Below are 19,914 nucleotides of genomic sequence, written 5' to 3' on the forward strand. Positions count from 1 at the left end.
TCATCCAGAGAGAGATGAGAAGTCATCTAACCTGTGTCTTCTGTCTTGTCTTTATGCTCAGCTCAGTGTTTTTGCTGCTCACCTCCTCCAGTCTTTCCAGGTGCCCTTCTCAGTGTTTACATCTCAGAATGAAGGAACCAGCTTCCTTTTGGCAGCCATAACAGCCGAACACGTGCTTGCTATAAACCTGCCTTGGTCACGTAGAGGTCAGATGCCTGTCTCGTGACAAGGAACCAATCAGAAGTTAGCTGGTGGTGCTATGCTTTACGACCCTGGGTGTGCTTTACAGACTAGCGCACAGCAATGACATAGAGAGCATAGCAACCACCCTGGGAGGGCCTATGGGCCATAACAACCAGTTGACCAATCAACACAGGGCAAGCCCTCCAAGCCTGGAGGCACACCAATCGTGAGCCTGTGCGTACCCCTAGACACTCCCCTTATGCTGCCCTATAAAGATCTATGCGCAGCAGCTTCAAGCCGTCTTTCTGGCCATCCACCATGGCGGGTGGGTGAAAGACCAGAGCTAACATGGGGTTAGCTCATTAAATTACAATAAAGCCTCATGCAGTTTGCATCAAGCTTTCGCCTCCATTCTATGTTTGGGGTGGCCGCCGTCCTGGGCTAAGATTCTGGAAGCCTCAGCTTTCTGAGGGTCTTACAAGATAACATCCTCTAAACTGCCAGTGACCATTTTAGCCAACAAGACAGTTACCCCCCTCCCCCGACACACACCGCCCCAGACCTTCCACAGTCCCATTTTATAGGCTAAACTCTATCCCTCCCTCATGCTGAAGACCTAACCCTCAGTACCTTTGGGGGTGACTTTATTTGGAAACCGGGCCTTTAAGGAGCTGAGGAAGTAGAAGTGGGGTCACTAGGGTGGGACCTCATCTGTTTGTATGACTGGTGTCCCCATATGAAGAGAAGGCTGGGACATGGAGATGTACAGGGAAGACCATTTGAAAACTCAGAAACAGCAGTCATTTCTAAGGCTAGGAGACTGGCCTCAGAAGAAACTTACTTTCATGTGTATGAAATTATCAAAGAATAAATAAAGGATATTCCATCACAAAAGGCTGTGGTGGTGCATGCCTTCAATCCCAGCACTTAGGAGGCAGAGGCAGGTGTATCTCTGTGAGTTCGAGACCAGCCTGGTCTACAAGAGCTAGTTCCAGGACAGCCTCCAAAGCCACAGAGAAAGCCTGTCTCGAAAAACAAAACAAAACTACAACAAAAACCAAAACAACAACAAAAGAGTCAGGCATGGTGGGCACTTGGGAGGCATTGGCAGGTGGCTCTCTCTGAGTTTAAGGACAGCCTGGTCTACATAACGTAAGAAGTTCCAGGACAGTCAGGGATACACAGGGAGAAGCTGTCTTAAAAAGAAGGAGGAAGAGGAGGAGAGGGAAACTAACTTGCTGTTCTTGGATTCCTGGCCCCTATATTTGCAAATAAGTAAATGTCTGTCATTGAAGCCACCCAGTCTGTAGTACTTCACCATAGTACCCATAGCTGTGGGGGACCGAATATCTGTTATGGAATATTTTGGGTCCCAGTCTCTAGCTGCTGTAAACAGGAAGCTCCGGGTCACCATTGCCACTAGGGCTGCTACTGTTTACCATGGCCTCAGGGTGATATGCCTCCTAATTTGCATCTCTGTAACTTAAGCCTTGAGTAGGCCCATAACTGGACTGAAGACTCTGCCTATGTGACCAAGAGTAGTTTAGGTAACAGAATCACTTAATGTTAGCAATATACATTATAATAGATGCTTCCTGAGGTTGTCCCTGCCCTTGGAGGACTATTTAAATGGACTTCTCAATAAACTGTGGCTGCTCAGCATCAGCTGGGAGCCCCCCTGAGAAGGTATGGTGTTTCCTGTGTCATCATTAGCGTTGTTGGGTAATTAAACTTCCCTATTCCACACACCTCCACTCAGAATCGGACCTGGGACTGTACAGCTGGCTCCGTCCACAGTCCTGAAGACAGCGGTCCGTAACAATTGGCGCCCGTGGGCTCCAGCCATACAGTCCCGGGTCAGATTCTGAGGAGAGGTGTGTGAGTAACTTGTGAGGACAGGAGGTGAGGAGTTAGGGGTAAGCGACCAGGAGACAGAGAGGGAACAAAGAGAGGAATGGTTTCCTCATGGTATTGGCAGGATGGTTAAGAAACACCAGAAAAGATGGCTAATAAAGAAATGACTCTAGTTCTACAACATGGAACTGAGAGCTCTCTAAAGATGACAAGATGCCTATGTTTGATCTTTATCGACGTTGGATTGCTAGGAGCTTCCAGGTCCACACCCCCCCACTCAAGCCGAACCTCATGGCTGTCGTGGGTTAAAGCTGAGACAAGCTGGGTCACGACACATAGCAAACTCTTTTATTCCATTCCTTTGCCTTGTTTTCTGTCTCTTCACAGGGGCAGCGGACGGAAGTATCAAGTACTTAGTCCTGGTGTTAGACCCCCGGAAAACTCAGGTATCCGGGGTCCCAGGCCACGACCGAGGTCACCCCAATCACCAGGCAGATTTGAGAGCTTGATGCAAACTGCATGAGGCTTTATTGTAATTTAACGAGCTAACCCCATGTTAGCTCGGGTCTTTCACCCACCCGCCATGGCGGATGGCTAGAAAAGACAGCTCCTAGGGCCTCCCAAGAGATCTTATAGGACAGCGTAAGGGGAGTGTCTAGGGGTACGCACAGGTTCGGGAATGGTGTGCCTCCAGGCTTGGAGGGCTTGCCCTGTGTTGATTGGTCAACTGGTTGTTATGGTCCATAGGCCCTCCCAGGGTGGTTGCTATGCTTTGTGCGTCATTGCTGTGCACTTGTCCGTAAAGCACACCCAGAGTCATAAAGCATAGCACCACCAGCTAACTTCTGATTGGTTCCTTGTCACGAGGCAGGCATCTGACTTTCTAGTGTCTAGGACAAGGTCATAGAAGCACGTGTTCTGTCGTTATGGCTGCCAAAAGGGAAGCTTGTCCCTTCGCTGGAAGCATGCTCTGTCAGGTGCAGCTACAAGGTGGCAGGTGAGCTAGCTGATGGGCATGCTGAAGCCCCAGCTCTCAGGAGAGGTTCTGGCAGGAGTGTCTGGTTTGTGACAGCTAGAGCTAGCAGCCAGCTTGGGATAGGCTTGTGGCAGAAAAAGGACAGATGTTGGCTAGAGCTGAGGCAGCCAGGGAAAGAGCTTTCCAATCTGACAGTGGATATCTCTAATTCCCTCCTTCTGCTTGATTTTCTCTACCCTGGTTCATTAGGGTTGCCAATGCATTCTTAAGAGGGCTTGGGCTGCAGCCTGGGCAGAGAGCTTGTGTAAACCAGCAAGTGGTACATCACTGCCACTGACCCCATTTTATGTGTTGGTGAAAGGCCAGGATAAAGAAGACCCTCTCAGCAGACAAAACAAGGCCTAGGATATAGGGTGGCTAGCTGGTTCAGCAACTCTGTTCCAGGAAAAGGCTAGCCATAAAAAGTTAGATTAGAATCTTACAATCTTAAGGAATAGGGAGTTTCCCCTTGTGATTTCCCTCGGGACCCTTCACTGGTATTCTTGGTATTTTGGGTTGGGGTTTCTTCCCTTCACTGGTATTCTTGGTATTTTGGGTTGGGGTTTCTTCCCTCACTGGTATTCTTGGTTGTGGTTTCTTTCTTTAAAAACCCCTATTCCCAGCCATTCGGGGTCGAAACTCCTCTACCCCTACATGGGATATGAGTCTCGGCCCCAGTGCGCTGGCTCCTGTCAATAAAACTTGTGCGATTGCAGCAAGGACAGTCTCTCGTGAGTTCTTGGGGGGATTGCGTCATCCCGAGACTTGAGTGAGGATCTTCCCTTTGGGGGGGGGCTTACATTGGCTAGCTTTTTATGAACTTGTATATTGAGTGAGTTGGAAGTAATGGGTTTGCAAACTGTCTGAGGTATACATTAGGTACCTGTTAAGCACACTGGAAAGAAGGACCAACTGCAGACACCTGAGATGTTAGCAGCAGAGAGACACAATCTTTTGGCTCCAGAACTGGAAAGCCTTCTGTATTCAAGGCATCCGTTTTGTCTCCATGACACACTAAGCCTCACCTTCTGTCCCAGAGTTCTGGGTTCCCAACTCTGAAGCCACATGCAAGCATCAGAGACACCACGTGTCCTCGGGTGAGCTCCACTTCTCACTTGTCACCTAGACGTACTGACAAGGTTCAGACACAGGCACAAGTGGCAAACTTGCTGTGGACCAAATGTGACAAGTGGGAAGATCTGTTTGCTTTTCTTTGTCCTGGTTGATCAACTCTCTGTTCTCTATGAGAGTTACCATCCATGTGTTTCTGTTTATATTTCCCTAGGGCTTCAAGTTTTGTGGGGCATCTTTCCTTATTTGGCACACCATAGCTAGTTTCTCGGAAATTTCTTTCTGGCTTTAGTTCATATTTCTTCATGCTTTAATTTTTATTACATTTAGTCATTTGTGTGTGAGAGAGGACATGTGCATGGCATGGCACATGGATGGAGGACAGAGGACAACTTGAAGGAGTCAGTTTCCCCTTCCACCATGTGAGCCCAGGGGCTTGAACCCAGGCCATGAGGGTAGGTGGCAGACAGCTTTACCTGCTGAGCCATCTTTATGCTCCCCGCCACACACATGTTTTTTATGTGTCCATAATTTTCCTATTCTTCTAGCCTTCTTCCCCAATTCTGATTTTCCTATTTAAAAAGTGACTAATTAGCCGGGCAGTGGTGGCGCATGCCTTTATAATAGCAGCACTCGGGAGGCAGAGGTGAGTTTGAGACCAGCCTGGTCTACAAGAGCTAGTTCCAGGACAGCCTCCAAAGCCACAGAGAAACCCTGTCTCAAAAAACCAAAAAAAAAAAAAAAAAAAAAAAAAAAAGTGACCAATTGGTCCTCCCTCCCCCCTTACTCAATCGCTCTTTGTTTTTTTTTTTCTCTAGCCTCTTTCATTCTCTCCTCTTTCTCTACCTGAAGTTCCTTCCTTCAGACTTGATCTGGACCTTCCAGCAGCTTCCTCCAAGTTCCTCATTGAACTGTGGGAATGGAGTTGCCCTGAGGGCCTTTGCTTGACTTTTTATCCTTTGTTCATTAAATCAGAGTCCTACCATCTCTGTATCAGGAGAAACCAAATGGACTGTGGCTGAGGGTCAAGGATAGGCTTGTCCCTTCTTTCAAACAGCACAGTCATCAGAATCTAGCAGTCATTCGGTGATACTTTATGAGACTGCCTCGTACATTTATTCTGAATGAGTTTATATAGGCATTGGGTTGGGTTCTAAAGAGTCATTCACCGCACATTTACAGTTTATAAACTGCAAGCACTTCCTGATATAGCAAGACCCTGTTGCTAGTTTTATTTGACATGAAATGGGCAGAGAAGTGTTCTCTAGAATGGGGCAGTGAAAAAGAAGTCTGAGCTTATGGTTCAGTTTAGCATAGTGAGCCATCTAAGTATCAAAGATTTAAGCTTTATCTACCCCCTGAAAAAAAAGATAAAAGATTACCAGAGGTCAAGAGTGTGACTCATCTCTTATCTCCATAGCAACCTGTTTGACTGTCCACTTCGGGCTAGCCCTCAGAGAGAGTGTCCCGGTGACTCAACATCTTAAGGCTTGAAGTGTTTTCTTAAGGGACAAAAGACAGCCCTGTGGCCCATCCTGTTCAATCCTCACATGCTAATCATCTCCAGATGACTCATTCAAACACTTGGTTGCCAAGATACCTGTACAGAGGAGAGTTCACGGTGTCAGAATTCATCTGTAGCCACACAGTGACTTCCATGTGTAAGCTTGGAGGGGGCAGCAATGCTTTGACAGTGGCAGGCCCTATAGACCTTGTAGATCTAGCCTAGAGAACAGTAGGCTTCCTCAGTGCCGCCAATGAGTGTGTGCACATTTCCCAGGCCATTTATTAATACACTAATATTATTTTAGAGACTTTAGAGATTTAGGAATTCTGGGGTCAGGTGACATCTGGACTGCTTCATGGTTTACGTAAGGCAGTATCTACAATGATTGTTTGGGATTTTTGTTTTTGAGACAGGGTCTTACTATGTGTCCCTGCTGGCCTCAATTCCTATACAGACTAGGCTGGCCATAGACTGAAAGGGATCTGCCTGTCTCTGCATCCCAAGTGCTGGGATTAAAGGTGGGAGCTACCACACCTACCTACATTTCTTTTCTTTATTCTTTGTGTGTGTGTGTGTGTGTGTGTGTGTGTGTGTGTGTGTGTGTTTGAGACAGGGTTTCTCTGTGGCTTTGAAGCCCGGCCTGGAACTCCTCTGTAGACCAGGCTGGTCTTGAACTCACAGAGATCTGCCTGCCTCTGCCTCCCCAGTGCTGGGATTAAAGGTGTGCGCCAAAGCCCAGCAGTGATTTCTATTTTTAATGCTTACATTCATTTATTTCTAAAATATTATTTACCTATTTTAATATTTTAAAATACATTTCTTTTTGCATGTATGCATGTGAGCATGTGGGGGGGGTGGTTGGAGGACAACATTCAAGAGTTGGTTCTCTCCTTTCCTCGTGAGTTACAGGGATCAAACTTAGACTGTTGGGCTTTGTAGCAAGCTCCCTTACCTGATCACCTACAGTGATTCTCTTCACCAGGGGTTTGTTGTTGTTTTACAGTCAATATAAAAGTTAGTACTTCTGGATTCTGCTCTTCCAGTGGAAGGACCTTGGAGAATCAAATTGCTTGCCCAGTGTCTGAGCGCATTTCGTCTTCTATACAAAAAGAATCAGTGACCAGGTGGCTTGTAAACAGCAGGTGCTTACCTTTTATCATTCTGGAGGCTGGGTCCCAGCACCAAGGCAGCCTCTGTGTTTGCTTTAGAGGGTGACTTTCCACTGTGTTCTCACAAGATGAACAATGGTTCATTCCTCTTGGACCTCACTGGACAGTGGAGGAGCAGAGCTGCCCCTCCAGACGGTTGCAGCACAGGACCAGAGCTTCCTGTCTGACTCAGGTTCTTCAGGGGCCACCTCCCTTAGAGCTGTCTGACAGCTAGCTGACTTTGGGGTTTTAGTTAGAGCAGGAAGACATGTAGTGCCAGAGGGACAATTTCTCAAACTCTTGGACTCTAACATACTTTCACCTTTATCATGATTATGTTTAATTCTTTATACCTACATTTTCTCATGTCTAGAATGGCATTTGTAAGCAAGGGCACAGAAAAACTACCAAACTGGACTGACTGCTCCATGGGTAGAAAGGAAGGTTTATTGGGGCTCAAACTGCCAAGGTAACACTCCATCCCAGGTGGGGGGAGAAATGCTAATGGATTTTATATGACAGTCAGCAGAACTGGGGAGGGGGGCTTTGAACTGATACATCCTGTTGGAATTGACCAGGAACTAGATGCCTTTGTCCTAGGTAGTTGACATTTAGGGGCAGATTAAGAGAGATTCCTGGTCAACAGAAACTACCTTTAAGTTTCTGGTTACCCAGCCAGAGTCCTTCTGTTTAGTAAATTGTCACCAGCCATTGTGTGTGTGTGTGTGTGTGTGTGTGTGTGTGTGTGTGTGTGTGTGTGTGTGTGTTTGTGTGTGGTGCTTTAGAACTAACAGGATTAAAACAATACCAACTCCATAAATGCATGTAAAGTCTTAGACACAGTACAGGGTGCATACTCGTTTGGTGGATATTACCTGATGTTATCATCTGAAGCCGGAAAAGAAAAACCATCTTGAATATCCTTAACCACTAATCACTCAGCTTTTATCTAAATAAATGTCTCCAAACTAGTTATCAGCCTTCTTGCAAAGGTGGCTGTTCCTTGTAACAACTTCTCATACAGACAGAGCTTCGCCCTGTTCTTTTGACTTCACTATCCCTTGCCACGCAGTACTCTCCTCTAATCATTAAGCAAACATCTTTCTAGGAAGCAGTTTACTCACTCACTTATTCATTCATCCACTCTCATTCATTCATTCTTTAATCAATAAATTCCCACTGAGGAAAAACCTACTATTCTGAGTAGATCAAAACACCAAAACTTGGGGTATACAGACACAGCAAAATTCAGCAGGAATGAATGCAAACGGGGTTGCCTTTTACAGCTCGGTCACGTCAGGGATACCTGCTCCTACCTCTCCTCACCCGCATAAGTCACTTCCCACTTTTTGGGAAGGCTTTGGGTGAAGGAAATGGAGGCAGGATGAGACCGTGAGAGGCAACTTCAGACTCGGGAACCGGTGAGTCTGAGAGTGTCTGGGTGCGAGGATCAGGGCCCACTTTCCGGGCACAGGTGAGGGACACAGGTTGGCGGGAGTGTCCCTGTTGCAGCTTGGGGAAGCTCTGGGGTCCGCGGGGCGCGGTCCAGGCAGGCGCCTGCTGGCCTGGAGATGCTGCCCCGCCCCGGGAGGGCGGGCCGGGCTGGGGAGAAGTGTACAAAAAGCGCCCAGCCGCCGCCCAGCAGCTAGCGGAGCAGCGGGCGGAGCACTGACCAAGGTGAGCTGCGCGGAGCAGAGCGAGGGGGACCGGTGCTGCTCTGTGCACCAAGAAAGGGCTTGACTGGCGGGAGGAGACCTTTAGGGTCCCTGGCACGGGTCCACGGCCGTGACTCACCCGCGGGTAACACTCCGAGAAAGTTAGTCGAGACCTATTTACTGAGCATCGTTGGGGCAGCGGGATGCCTGCGGGCCCTGGGCAGGCATCGGAAGCTCTTGGCTCAAGTGAACCCAAGAGCCACCTTGCAGTTGGCTCCAAGCGGTTGCCCCTAGCTTAAAACACAGGAATCAGGTCCCCCTCCCGGTACGCTGGGGGGCTGCTTGGGCACCCTCTTGACAGCTTCTGGGATCCCTGCCTTAGCCAGCAGGCTCCTTTGGTACACCTGCTGAGATTTTCACTAGAGATCTTTGCTGTGTGTTGCCAGTGAGCTCTACCAGCCTTTCACTAGAGATCTTGCCCTGTGGTGCCAGTGAGCTCCACCAGGTCCAGCAGCGACAGGGGTTACAGCCACTCCCTGCGTGCTGACCGCACAGAAGTGTTGCCCAGGCTCTAGTGCGCATGTTCCCAGATGAGGAACGACGGTAATCTCTAAACTTTTGCAAGCCAAGTGACTCATCAGTGCCCAAATGTGATTTGTGCAATAACCTCTAGATCTGGGCTGGGGAAGTCTTGGGTGTGGTGATGTTTTTCCCAGAGTGTAGAGCCTTAGTTGGAGGCTTTTAAAAGTTGGATTTGTTCTGCTGTCTGTTGCTCAAACACGAATGCAGGGAACCAAGATGCATGGATTGAATATTTGGGGAGTTGGGTTTCTAGATAATGAGGACCTCAGGACCTAGTGACCCAGCTTATTTTGAAGAAAACAATTGCAATCACAGTGTTTATATGACTAATTTCTGAAATTCCAAGTTGTTTGCTTCAAGTTTATGTATTTCCATATTTTTATTTATTTGTTTTTTGGGGGAGGGCCAGGCGGGGTCTCACTGCAGCCTAGGCAGGTCTGGAACTCACTATGTAGCCCAGGCTGGCTTTCACTTTTCAATCCTGTCTCAGTATCCCCCAGTGCTAAGATTACAGGTGTGAGCTGCCTCCCCCAACTATTTCCATAAAAATTGAAGTTTCATAACAAAAGCTTGCTTTTCTACCACAATAGTCTTTGGGAGGGGTGATTATGGAATTTGAGATTGGAAGTGTTTTGTTGTTTTTGATTGAGACAAGGTCTTCCTATGTGGTCTAGGGTGGTTTTGAACTTGTGATTTTCCAGGCTAGAACAAACACACTTAGCAATTGTCTCCTTCTTGGTCACTGGTATTTTTTGCTTTGCTTTGCTTTTGTTTCTTGAGATAGGGTCTTACAATATAGCCTTGGCCGGCCTCATACTTATTACATATCCCAGGCTGACCTTGAACTCATGGCACTCCTTCTACCATAGTCTCCTGGGTGCTAGGATTACAGTGTATTGACTATCATGCTAGACTGTGCACATTGATTCTGAATACTTTTCAAATAGGTCCCTTTTCCCTATGGTAGTCATATTTATCCTTGATGGGGGTTAGCTTCCTAAATTCACAATGTTTAAGAGTTTAAAATCTGTACTTATTTCCCATTCTGGGGAAGACTTTCATGGGGGTCTTTCAGGTTTAAGCTTAGAAGTGTTTAAGGGATAGCTCACTAAATTGTAAACAAGGCAGAAGGAATGGAGAACTGCTTGATGCATTGACCAAAAGAATTGATCACGTTTATGTAAAATGACTAACTCTCTTCAGGGCTTCTTAATCAATGATATATTTCACTGGATCAAAAATAAGTACAGTGGCTTTATTGGTTTATTTGTTATTTTTCAAGTTGGGGGTCTCATGCGTAGCACTGGCTGGAACTCGGTACATAGAAACAGATGCTTTCCAAAGAACTGTTCCTTAGGTGGGTGTGGGAGTCAGTGCCTGTAATTCTAACACCCAGGAGGCAGAGCCTCCTGAGAATCTCAAGTTTAAGACCAGCACAGGCTACATGGAGAATTCTAAGCCAACCTGGGCCACAGAGTGAGACCGGTCTCAAAGTAAATATATTAAAAATATAAGCTTTTTACTTCCTGCCAGTAAGCTCAAGTGGCCTAGAATTGGTCTTATTTATGATTTAGGTGCTGTGTGCCTAGCACCCTTGGTAGCCAGAGTCTAAATCTCCATTGCAACAGACACAGCTTGGTGTTAACAAGGGGTCATGCATTCTTCCTTGACTGATACTCGGCTTTTCCAAAGGGGAAAAGTCAGTGACTGAGACAGAAGCACAGAGTAATTTTATCTTCCTTGATGTGAGGAACTGGGAAGAGAGAGAAACCCTAGGAGATGGCCAGTGTCCTTTCACTGATTGCTGCTTTGGAATGTGGACTTCCTCAAGCCCTGCTCTGTGTTTCCATGAAGGCAGGGAATGGAGAGGCAGGAAATGGAGAGGCATTGCCTGGGCTCCTGGGAAGGGAGCGTGGGAGGGCCCAGGATCACCACTTAGTGTTTTACAGTTTTGTTCTTTATGAACACAAATTCCAGAAGAGTTCTTGAGAACCCAGACCACTGGGTGGTTGGCACGTAGGCCCAGCAGAACATGGTGCAGTGGGCCACTCCTATTAAAGGAAAAGCTCTCAATTAACAGCTGGTTACATTGACTCATATTTAAGCTCATCATTCAGAATGACTTTGAACTGTTTCTGCCTGCTGCTTTCAAACGAAATATTTCCAAATACAGAGACTAAGACCCATAACTCTGCTTTAAAAAAAAATACCTTTGATGAATTTTTCTTTCTTTTTTTTTTTTTCTCTGTGGCTCTTCAAAAATTTCCTGGTTCTAGAAGTGATAGAATGGAGTTTATACATTTACATTATCTGTAGGGTGGAAAGAATGTCCTACATTTGAGAGTTTGAAAAGAGCAAGTTATAATCCTTTTCAAAAAAGAGATCTGAATCAGGTGGTGGTGGCATACACATTTAATCCCAGCACTCAGGAGGCAGAGGCAGGCAGATCCCTGAGTTTGAGGCCAGCCTGGTCTACAGAGTGAGTTCTAGGACAGCCAGAGTTACACAGAGAAACCCTGTCTTGAAAATCTAAACCAACCAAACAAACAGATCTGGACCCAGTAAGATAGTTCATGGGTATGACACTTGTCTCCAAGACTGAGTTTAATCACTGGGGCCCACATGGTAGAAGGAGAGAACCAACTCCTAAAATCTGTCCCTTGACCCCTTTATACACACACTCCTACAGACACAAAATAAATAACTATATGTGAAAAAACTACATCTGGGAGCTGGAGAGATGTCTCAATGCAGCATAATCAGAAAATCTGAGTTCAGATCTCCATCACACTCACAAGGCTGGGAATGGCCACAGGATGTCATCCTGAATTATGGGTGTGGAGACAGGTGGATTCTGGCCAGTAGATGCATCTCCGATTCAAATAGAAATGGTCTCAGAAAATAAGGTGAAGAGTGACTGTGGAAGACATCTGGCACTGACCCCTGGCTTCCCCCACACAGGCATGCACACCTTCACACACAGGTGCATAAGCATACATCACACACACACACACACACACACACACACACACACACACACACCTCAGCAAAAAAAAAAAAAAAATCTATGGTTGAGAGGTGACACAAACAAAACAGTAATTCTGGTTTTGGAGAAATAAAACTTATTGGTTAAAATGTGGTTCTTAGCCATGTGACTGTACACGATGGTATTGTGTGTTCAGTATCCTGTGTGGTGAATGAATCACTAAGTTAGTGTTCTGGACCGAGCTTGACCTTATTTTTAAATGTGTTTACTATTTCAGCATGCTAGGTGGTTCTGAGTGAACAAGCCAGAGAACTTGTCATAAAGTATCTAACAATTTCAAAGGAGTCTATTTTTTTTTAATTTTATTAGTTCAAATTAGGAACAAGCTTGCTTCACACGTCAATCCCTTCTCCCTCTCCCTCCCTGCCTCCCCAACATCCCACCTGCCCCTAGCCATCCCCCCCTCCACTCCCCAGGCAGGGTAAGGCCCTCAAAAGGGGCTCCCCAAAGTCTACCACATCACCAAAGGAGTCTATTTTAAAACATCAAAAAGTAGGGTCTAAAATAATATAGAACAAACTTGAATTAGGCTGAGCATTAGTGGCGCACACCTTTAATCCCAGCACTCGGGAGGCAGAGGCAGGCGGATCTCTGTGGGTTCGAGGCCAGCCTGGTGGTGGGAGTGCCAGGATAGGCTCCAAAGCTACACAGAGAAACCCTGTCTGGAAAATCCAAAAAAAAAAAAAAAAAAAAAACAACAAAAAAACAACAACAACAACAACAACAACAACTTGAATTAGTCAGGAAACTTGGGCCCTGGTCCCCAAACTGCCATTGAGATGGATGGCTCTGGGCCACTGACTTAGCACTCTAACTTCTCACTCTACAGTGGGAATAATTTCTCCAGTGGGTCTCCTCAGACTGCTAGCAGAATGAGAGCAGATCTGTGAAAGTTCTCTGGGCACTGAAAATCCCCCCACAAATGAAGGAAGGCGGTTGTCATTATCCTGGCATCCCGTGGAATGTGTCACAGTGCATCCAAACTGTCATCCACGGCCCCACGTGGATCACAATGAAATCTGCTGTTTCTAAAACTTCATTTGATGAGATTGGAAACTGGACTAAACCAGTCCTAATCAGAGGCTTTGTGAAGAACAAAGCTCAATGCGGAAGTAACACTTACAGTTTCTAGTTGTGTCATTCTGTTTTTGTTTTTGTTTTTGTTTTTCGAGACAGGGTTTCTCTGTGGCTTTGGAGGCTGTCCTGGAACTAGCTCTTGTAGACCAGGCTGGTCTCGAACTCACAGAGATCTGCCTGCCTCTGCCTCCCAAGTGCCGGGACGAAAGGTGTGTGCCACCAACGCCCGGCTAGTTGTGTCATTCTTAAACATAATTTAATTGGTATTCTGTTAACAAGGGCAATTTTTGAAGAAACTGGTAAAGTTATTTTTGTTTTTTGTTTTTTTTCTCACACATAATTTTCACGTGAAACATTTAACATCGGAGATTCAGTCTTCAGACCAAAGAGTTACAGTAAGTCTTCAGCCTCTTAAAAACAGTAACGCACTAAAGGGAAGGGGAACAAAAAAGGTTTTCTTTAGGGGGAAGTGTTTCCTTTTTGGGGTTTGGAGACAACCTTGCTATGTGGCTTAGGTTGGTTAACCTTAAACTCAATCTTCCTGCCTCAGCTTTCTGAGTGCTGGGATGACTGGTGTGTTGCACCACACCCAGCAATAGACTGCCCTGTTTTTGAAACAGGGGCTGCTTGGACCTGCAGCTTGGAAGGGCTTTACACTTTTGACCCTCTTGTCTCAGCTTCCCTGAGGCAAGGGTGGCTACCACCCTTCCTTGTAAACTTGGCTAGTTTTAAAACCTGAAACTCTTGTTAGTTTTTATTGCCTTGCTTCTGCACCTTTACGTAGGGTAGACGGTAACAGCCTAGATTGGTTGGTTTTCAACCATACCTGGTTTTGGCCCTAGGGGATATCTGGCAATGTTTGAAAGCATTTTGGGCTGTCATAAGTTATAGATTAGTAGCGTGCTACTGGCCTCTAAGGGCTTGAAGCCAGACACTGCCGAAGGGGCGGGGAAAGAGTAATCAAAAGTGCTAAGCTCCCTGCCCATTTTGAACTTGAAAACTGTCCTCTAACAGGCTCCAAAATGGACACAGGACTATGTAGCCTTGGCTGGCAGGGAATTGCTACATAGACCAGGCCTGGCCTCAAACTCACAAAAGATCTATCTGCCTCTGTCTTCTGAATGCTATGTGCCACCACGCCCAAGCCAGGTTTTATTTTCTTGTGAAAATTATGAAGCCAGGCACTGTGGCTCATGCCTTCTGAGAGGCTGAGGGAGGAGGATTGCCATAGTGTTCAAAGCCAGAATGAGCCACTGGAACGTGGTATGTAGTCCAAGCCGGCCTCAAACTCATGGTAGTCCTCATGCTAGAGAATGCTGGGATTACAGGCAGGAGCCACCACATTCACCTAATAATGTGAGTTCTTGGGATAATTGAGTAAAATACCACAGGTGGACAAATGAAGTCAGAAATTACTGATTATTTCCAGGTCCAGGTCATTCTGGTGGTCACAAAATGACTGCAGTGATTCAGAGCTCAGCTAGAACTGACCCTGGTCCAAAGCAGCTCTCTTGTGTTGCTTGGCACTAGATTGTTTGCCAAATATGCCAAGGCAAGAAATTTAATCCCCAGCACTGGAAGGAAGGAAGGAAGGAAGGAAGGAAGGAAGGAAGGAAGGGAAGGAAAGAAAGAAAGAAAGAAAGAAAGAAAGAAAGAAAGTAGTTCCCAAACCAAAGCTGCCCTCCTGTCTTCACTCTGAGGGAGCTGTTGCAACAGGGGTAGGTGGTGCTTTTATGGGCATGGCCCTGGGGCAGGAGCAGGAGCAGGAGCAGGAGCAGGAGGAAGCAGGGTATGTCTGCAAACCAACCCTGAGGCAGCTTTGTGCAAGACAAACCTGTCTGACAGCATCTGTGCCCCACATGCGTCTGTTCCCATGGCTTCCTGGCTGCCCTTTGTTGGGCTGCTACACTGCTGAACATTTTATTTGGGATAACAAGTACCTTTAAAATAAGTGAGGCACAGTGGCTCACAGCACAGCCGGCACTTGAAAGACTGAGGCAGGAGGACCCTAAGTTCAAGGTCAGGATGGGCTATATAGAAAGACAGACTTTCTAAAACATAAAAGAAAACACCTCCAAATCCAATGAACCAAAGGCTCCCAGATGTCACCTGTCCATCAAATCTTTGTTCCAACGCCATCTCCCTTCCCAACTCACAAGTAAACTCTCAGATTTGAATGTCCCAACAGAGTCCCGCAGCATTGATCACACCCTTGTATGAATGCATCTCATGTCCCCTGCTGGTCTGTGGGCCCTGGGACTGCATGGAAAGTGGGGGCTCAGAGCCGGCGTCAATGTGTGCCAATGCAGGATAAATAACCAGGCGGCAGCCATGTCAAGCTGTCTTGGAGATCTCAATAGGAGCTGACACACAGCTTCCCTCCAGTGTCCAGAAGGTCTGGGAAGAGAAGAGGGGTGACCTGTGCTGCTTGGGAATCCTTTGAAGGGTAAAGACAGCCAAGAGAAGCCACACCTTGTACCGTATTTCATCGAGAGAAGGGGCAGAAATTCTCACCCTGCTCCTTGCCTCTCAAGGCTTTACTCTCAGAATTCAGAACATGAGATCCCAGTACCAAGGTTTAACTCCACAACTTAAGTAGGTTTGGAATTTAGGATGAAAGTATCCTGCCCCTCCACAAGATGTTTTTCGGTCCTACACCATTGACTTGGGCAAAATCATTGTAGACTGGAATTGTCCGCCACTGTTTGGGATGCTAAATCTCATGAAGGTTTGTAAAGTCCTTTAGGCTCAAATAATAACAACTCCCTTTGGCTTTTTTTCTCTTAGGAAAATGGCAGACGGTTTTTCGGTAAGTATTCCATGTTGGCTTTCTTAGCCCCACATATCCATACAGTTAATGGCTTCATTTCTACCACTAAGCTTTCCCTTTGGCCCTCCTAACATGACATTCCATCTGGCTCAGTTGTCTGCTCCGGGCCTATTAGCTGGAGGTTTGCTTTTCCAGCAACAGATTCCAAGGAGAGACATGGCCTCTGTAGCAGAGCAGTGATGTCCCTGCTGGAAGCAGCCAACAGATGTAGCTGTTTCTCATGTTGATTAAAAAGTGTGGGCTTGTAAAAGATCAGTTCCTGGTGTGAATTAGAAGAATTTAGTCCTCCCTGACCTGTGATGATAAGAGACCAGAATAAAACAAAATAAACAGCAAAAGCACAATCTTAAAGTCTGAGTCCTTGGGACTCTAAACAGTAGCATAGGGGAGGGCAGAGTGTGACCCTTCTCTTATTTCTCAGCTTCCTAGCTCACAAATGCCTGTAGTACTGTGAATTTTATTTTGTGAATGAGTCCTATCCTCTAATTGTTTGTTTTTTATTTACAGCTTAATGATGCCTTAGCTGGTTCTGGAAACCCAAACCCTCAAGGATGGCCTGGTGCATACCAACCTGGGGCAGGGGGCTACCCAGGGGCTTCCTATCCTGGGGCCTACCCTGGGCAGGCTCCTCCAGGGGCTTATCCTGGGCAGGCTCCTCCTAGTGCCTACCCAGGCCCAACTGCCCCTGGAGCTTACCCTGGCTCAACTGCCCCTGGAGCTTACCCTGGCCCAACTGCACCCGGAGCTTACCCTGGATCTGCACCTGGAGCCTTCCCAGGGCAACCTGGAGCACCTGGGGCCTACCCCAGTGCTCCTGGGGCCTATCCTGCTGCTGGCCCCTATGGCGCCCCCACTGGAGCATTGGTAAGAAGGAAGAGTTGTTTCATGGGCTTTATAGACAGGGGAGACGATGTTAGGGGGTTATCTTTAAGGATGCTGCTTGAGCCCTGTCTTAAGGGCCAACCACAGGGCTGTATTAATGTGTTAAAAGGAAGGTTCATATTGAGTTTATGCTGTGACTTGTTAGTATAGGTTGTGGTAATGAGCTAGGCATAGTGGTACATGTCTTCAATCCCAGCACTCGGAGGCAGAGAGAGGCAGGTGGATCTCTGCAGGTTTGAGGCCAACCTGGCCTAAATAGAGAGACTCTGTCTCAAAACCTAATTATATTTTATTATGGTATTATTATATTATTTTTATACTATGAGAAGTTTATCATTAATAAACAATAGCCTGAGTGGGGTGGCTCATACCTATAACCCCACTGAGTGCTTTTCAAAGCTGCAAAGACTTGCCTCAAACTGGGAATGCAGGAAAGGGAACTGATGGGCAAGGGGCAGGGGAGACACCTCCAGCATATACCTGTGTCAGGAGCTTCCAGTCCACAGAGCAGCTCCAGGAAGCACATATAGGACTAGTGCAAACCAGGGCCAGAAACGAAAATTTGGGGGACAGCTGAACCTGGGAGGCAATGTCATAAAGGAGACTAGAGGCAGGGGCAGAGTTCTGGGGGTATCCATGCTACCTGAAACACTTAGCTCAAACTTGTGAAATGAACTAAAATGTTCATTCAACATATACTCAGATTTTCATATGCAAAGCACTCTGCTGGTGACCTGTGAGCACAGAAGCCCCAGGTGACACAAACCTTTTCTCAGGAAGCAGAATTACAGTGCTGTATGTCATGTGACAAGGGACTGTTGGTCAAGTCTACCTTAAAATGTTAGACAAAGGATGAATAATGGGTTGAAACAATTCCAGTGATGATCCCAGAACATCTTCTTCTTATTTGTTAATTTCCCAGTTAACATTTGTGCACACAGGAAACTTCATCACTTTAAGCTCTGAGCAAGGTGACCTCAGAATGTAGATGGGTGGCCTAGGGTTCTGTGTTAGTCACATGCATTGTAACAACGTTAGCAATGTAGTTTTCCTTTCCCCAAGCAAACCCAATACCTTACTGATACACACATGTTCTTGTCTGTTCCCAGACAGTGCCCTATAAGCTGCCCTTGGCTGGAGGAGTCATGCCTCGAATGCTGATTACAATCATGGGCACAGTGAAGCCCAATGCAAACAGGTACACGGGGTGATACCAACAACCCAACAAAGCTGTTGATTGGTTTGGGAATAAAGATTATCTTTTTTTTTTTGCAGGGGGTGGGGGGGTGGGGGAGGGGGATAGGGGGACTCGAGACAGTGTTTCTTCTCTGTGTAGCTTTGGAGCCTGTCCTGGAACTCACTCTATAGACCAGGCTGGCCTTGAATTCACAGAGATCCACCGGCCTCTGCCTCCCGAGTGCTGGGATTAAAGGCGTGCGCCACCAATGCCTGGCTCGAAACCCTGTCTTGAAAGAAAAACAAAAACACCAACAAAAAAAGTGTATCTGTGAAGGATCAGGAATGATGGCACCAAAGTCAATGAATACCACCACCACTACCCCCCCAAAAAATAAACAAATGAAAAACAAAACAGCTGGTGGCACACACTTGGAATCCCAGCCCTTAGGAGGTCAAGGTAGGAGGCCAGCCTGGGCTACATAGTGAGTCCCTGTCTCAATGAGCAGACAACACGTATTGCCCTGCTAGAGTTTTGAGTTGATCACCATAATGTGGATGGGCCCGCTCTTCTTTTGAGTAGGAACTCATACTCTGGCTTATTTCCTTCCTGTACAGAAATCCCTACATATTATAAAAAGGCTTGCTTTTTAGAAACGGAGATGCTCTTGACTTGATACATACTTTAATATCTTTAATTTTCTGGTTTAAAACAGGATTATTCTAAATTTCATGAGAGGGAATGACATTGCCTTCCACTTTAACCCTCGCTTCAATGAAAACAACAGGAAAGTCATTGTGTGCAACACCAAACAGGATAACAACTGGGGAAGGGAAGAAAGACAGTCAGCTTTCCCATTTGAAAGTGGCAGACCATTCAAAGTAAGTTACTGCTTCGGTATGCAGGCCATGCTCTCTCATGGAGGGTTATACTCGAAAACCACACGCCTATCTGGGCACCTACCCAATCTTCCTCCCCAAGAGACCAAGCTTAGCAGGCTGGGGATGTGTCCAGGAGAGGCATGTTCTCAGTTCCTTCAGGAACTTCATGATTGTCATTGGACAACTCCAAACTTATACTCTTCTAAAGGGTTTAAGGATGAATGTCCACTCACTATGGGGAGTGTGTGTTTCCTGGCCTTTCCCAAACTGGCTATAAACTAACCAGTCCTATAAATTAATATGTCATTAAGAAGTTCCTCCCCATGTTGCTGTTTTTAACTTTTAGGTATTTTAGGATCCACTGAAACTAAACTTGTGTGTAGGCAAATTATGCTTTTATGGTTTCCATTATCTATCCTTCTGATAATTTTGATGCTTTTATTGTGATTTAAATCTGACAATCCAGATTTGTTTTGCTCAGCAGTTACTGTCTCTTGATCTTCATCATTCCGCAAATAAAATGTTGGATTTCCTGAACTCAGATTACACTGGTTTAAAAATCTCTAATATTTCTTCCTTCCCTATTTATATAGAAATTGACAAATGAAAACTATGGACAATATGTCCTGAAAATCATACACATGGTGGAATGCCTAAATTGCACAAGTCAACACATGCTTTGCCTGACGGTTTTCATATTTGGTTTCTAGATACAAGTCCTGGTTGAACCTGACCATTTCAAGGTTGCAGTCAACGATGTTCACTTGCTGCAGTACAACCATCGGATGAAGAACCTCAGGGAAATCAACCAGATGGAAATTTCTGGTGACATAACCCTCACCAGTGCTGCACCCACCATGATCTAATCCAGAAGGGCAGTGCTTGAAACTGAAGTTAAACGTTACTCATTTAAAGGCTGTGCTCATTCTGAGCGGAAAACTACATTTTTTTCCTTCTTATCCTTCTTGTAAGGCATCCATTTAATAAATATTCCTGTGCTGATGGA

The 19,914-nt window shown here is 46.2% G+C and overlaps 1 protein-coding gene across 1 annotated transcript; it reads left to right on the forward strand.

Annotated features, from left to right (window-relative positions):
- The first annotated feature begins 8,369 nt into the window (after nucleotides 1-8,369).
- On the forward strand, nucleotides 8,370-19,914 carry Lgals3 (galectin 3). The gene is made up of 6 exons (XM_027386548.2): nucleotides 8,370-8,455; nucleotides 15,926-15,947; nucleotides 16,476-16,832; nucleotides 17,960-18,048; nucleotides 18,743-18,908; nucleotides 19,619-19,914. The coding sequence occupies exons 2-6, from the start codon at nucleotides 15,930-15,932 to the stop codon at nucleotides 19,772-19,774; spliced, it is 786 nt and encodes a 261-aa protein (XP_027242349.1). The 5' UTR covers nucleotides 8,370-8,455; nucleotides 15,926-15,929; the 3' UTR covers nucleotides 19,775-19,914.

This window comes from Cricetulus griseus, assembly GCF_003668045.3.
Source record: "Cricetulus griseus strain 17A/GY chromosome 1 unlocalized genomic scaffold, alternate assembly CriGri-PICRH-1.0 chr1_1, whole genome shotgun sequence".
Classification (NCBI taxonomy): domain Eukaryota; kingdom Metazoa; phylum Chordata; class Mammalia; order Rodentia; family Cricetidae; genus Cricetulus; species Cricetulus griseus.

Bases quoted from the DNA above. Each gene is read 5' to 3' on its own strand.
- Lgals3 (XM_027386548.2), top strand. The intron at 18,049-18,742 runs GTACACGGGGTG...GGTTTAAAACAG, and splicing joins GTGAAGCCCAATGCAAACAG to GATTATTCTAAATTTCATGA. The intron at 18,909-19,618 runs GTAAGTTACTGC...TTTGGTTTCTAG, and splicing joins AAAGTGGCAGACCATTCAAA to ATACAAGTCCTGGTTGAACC.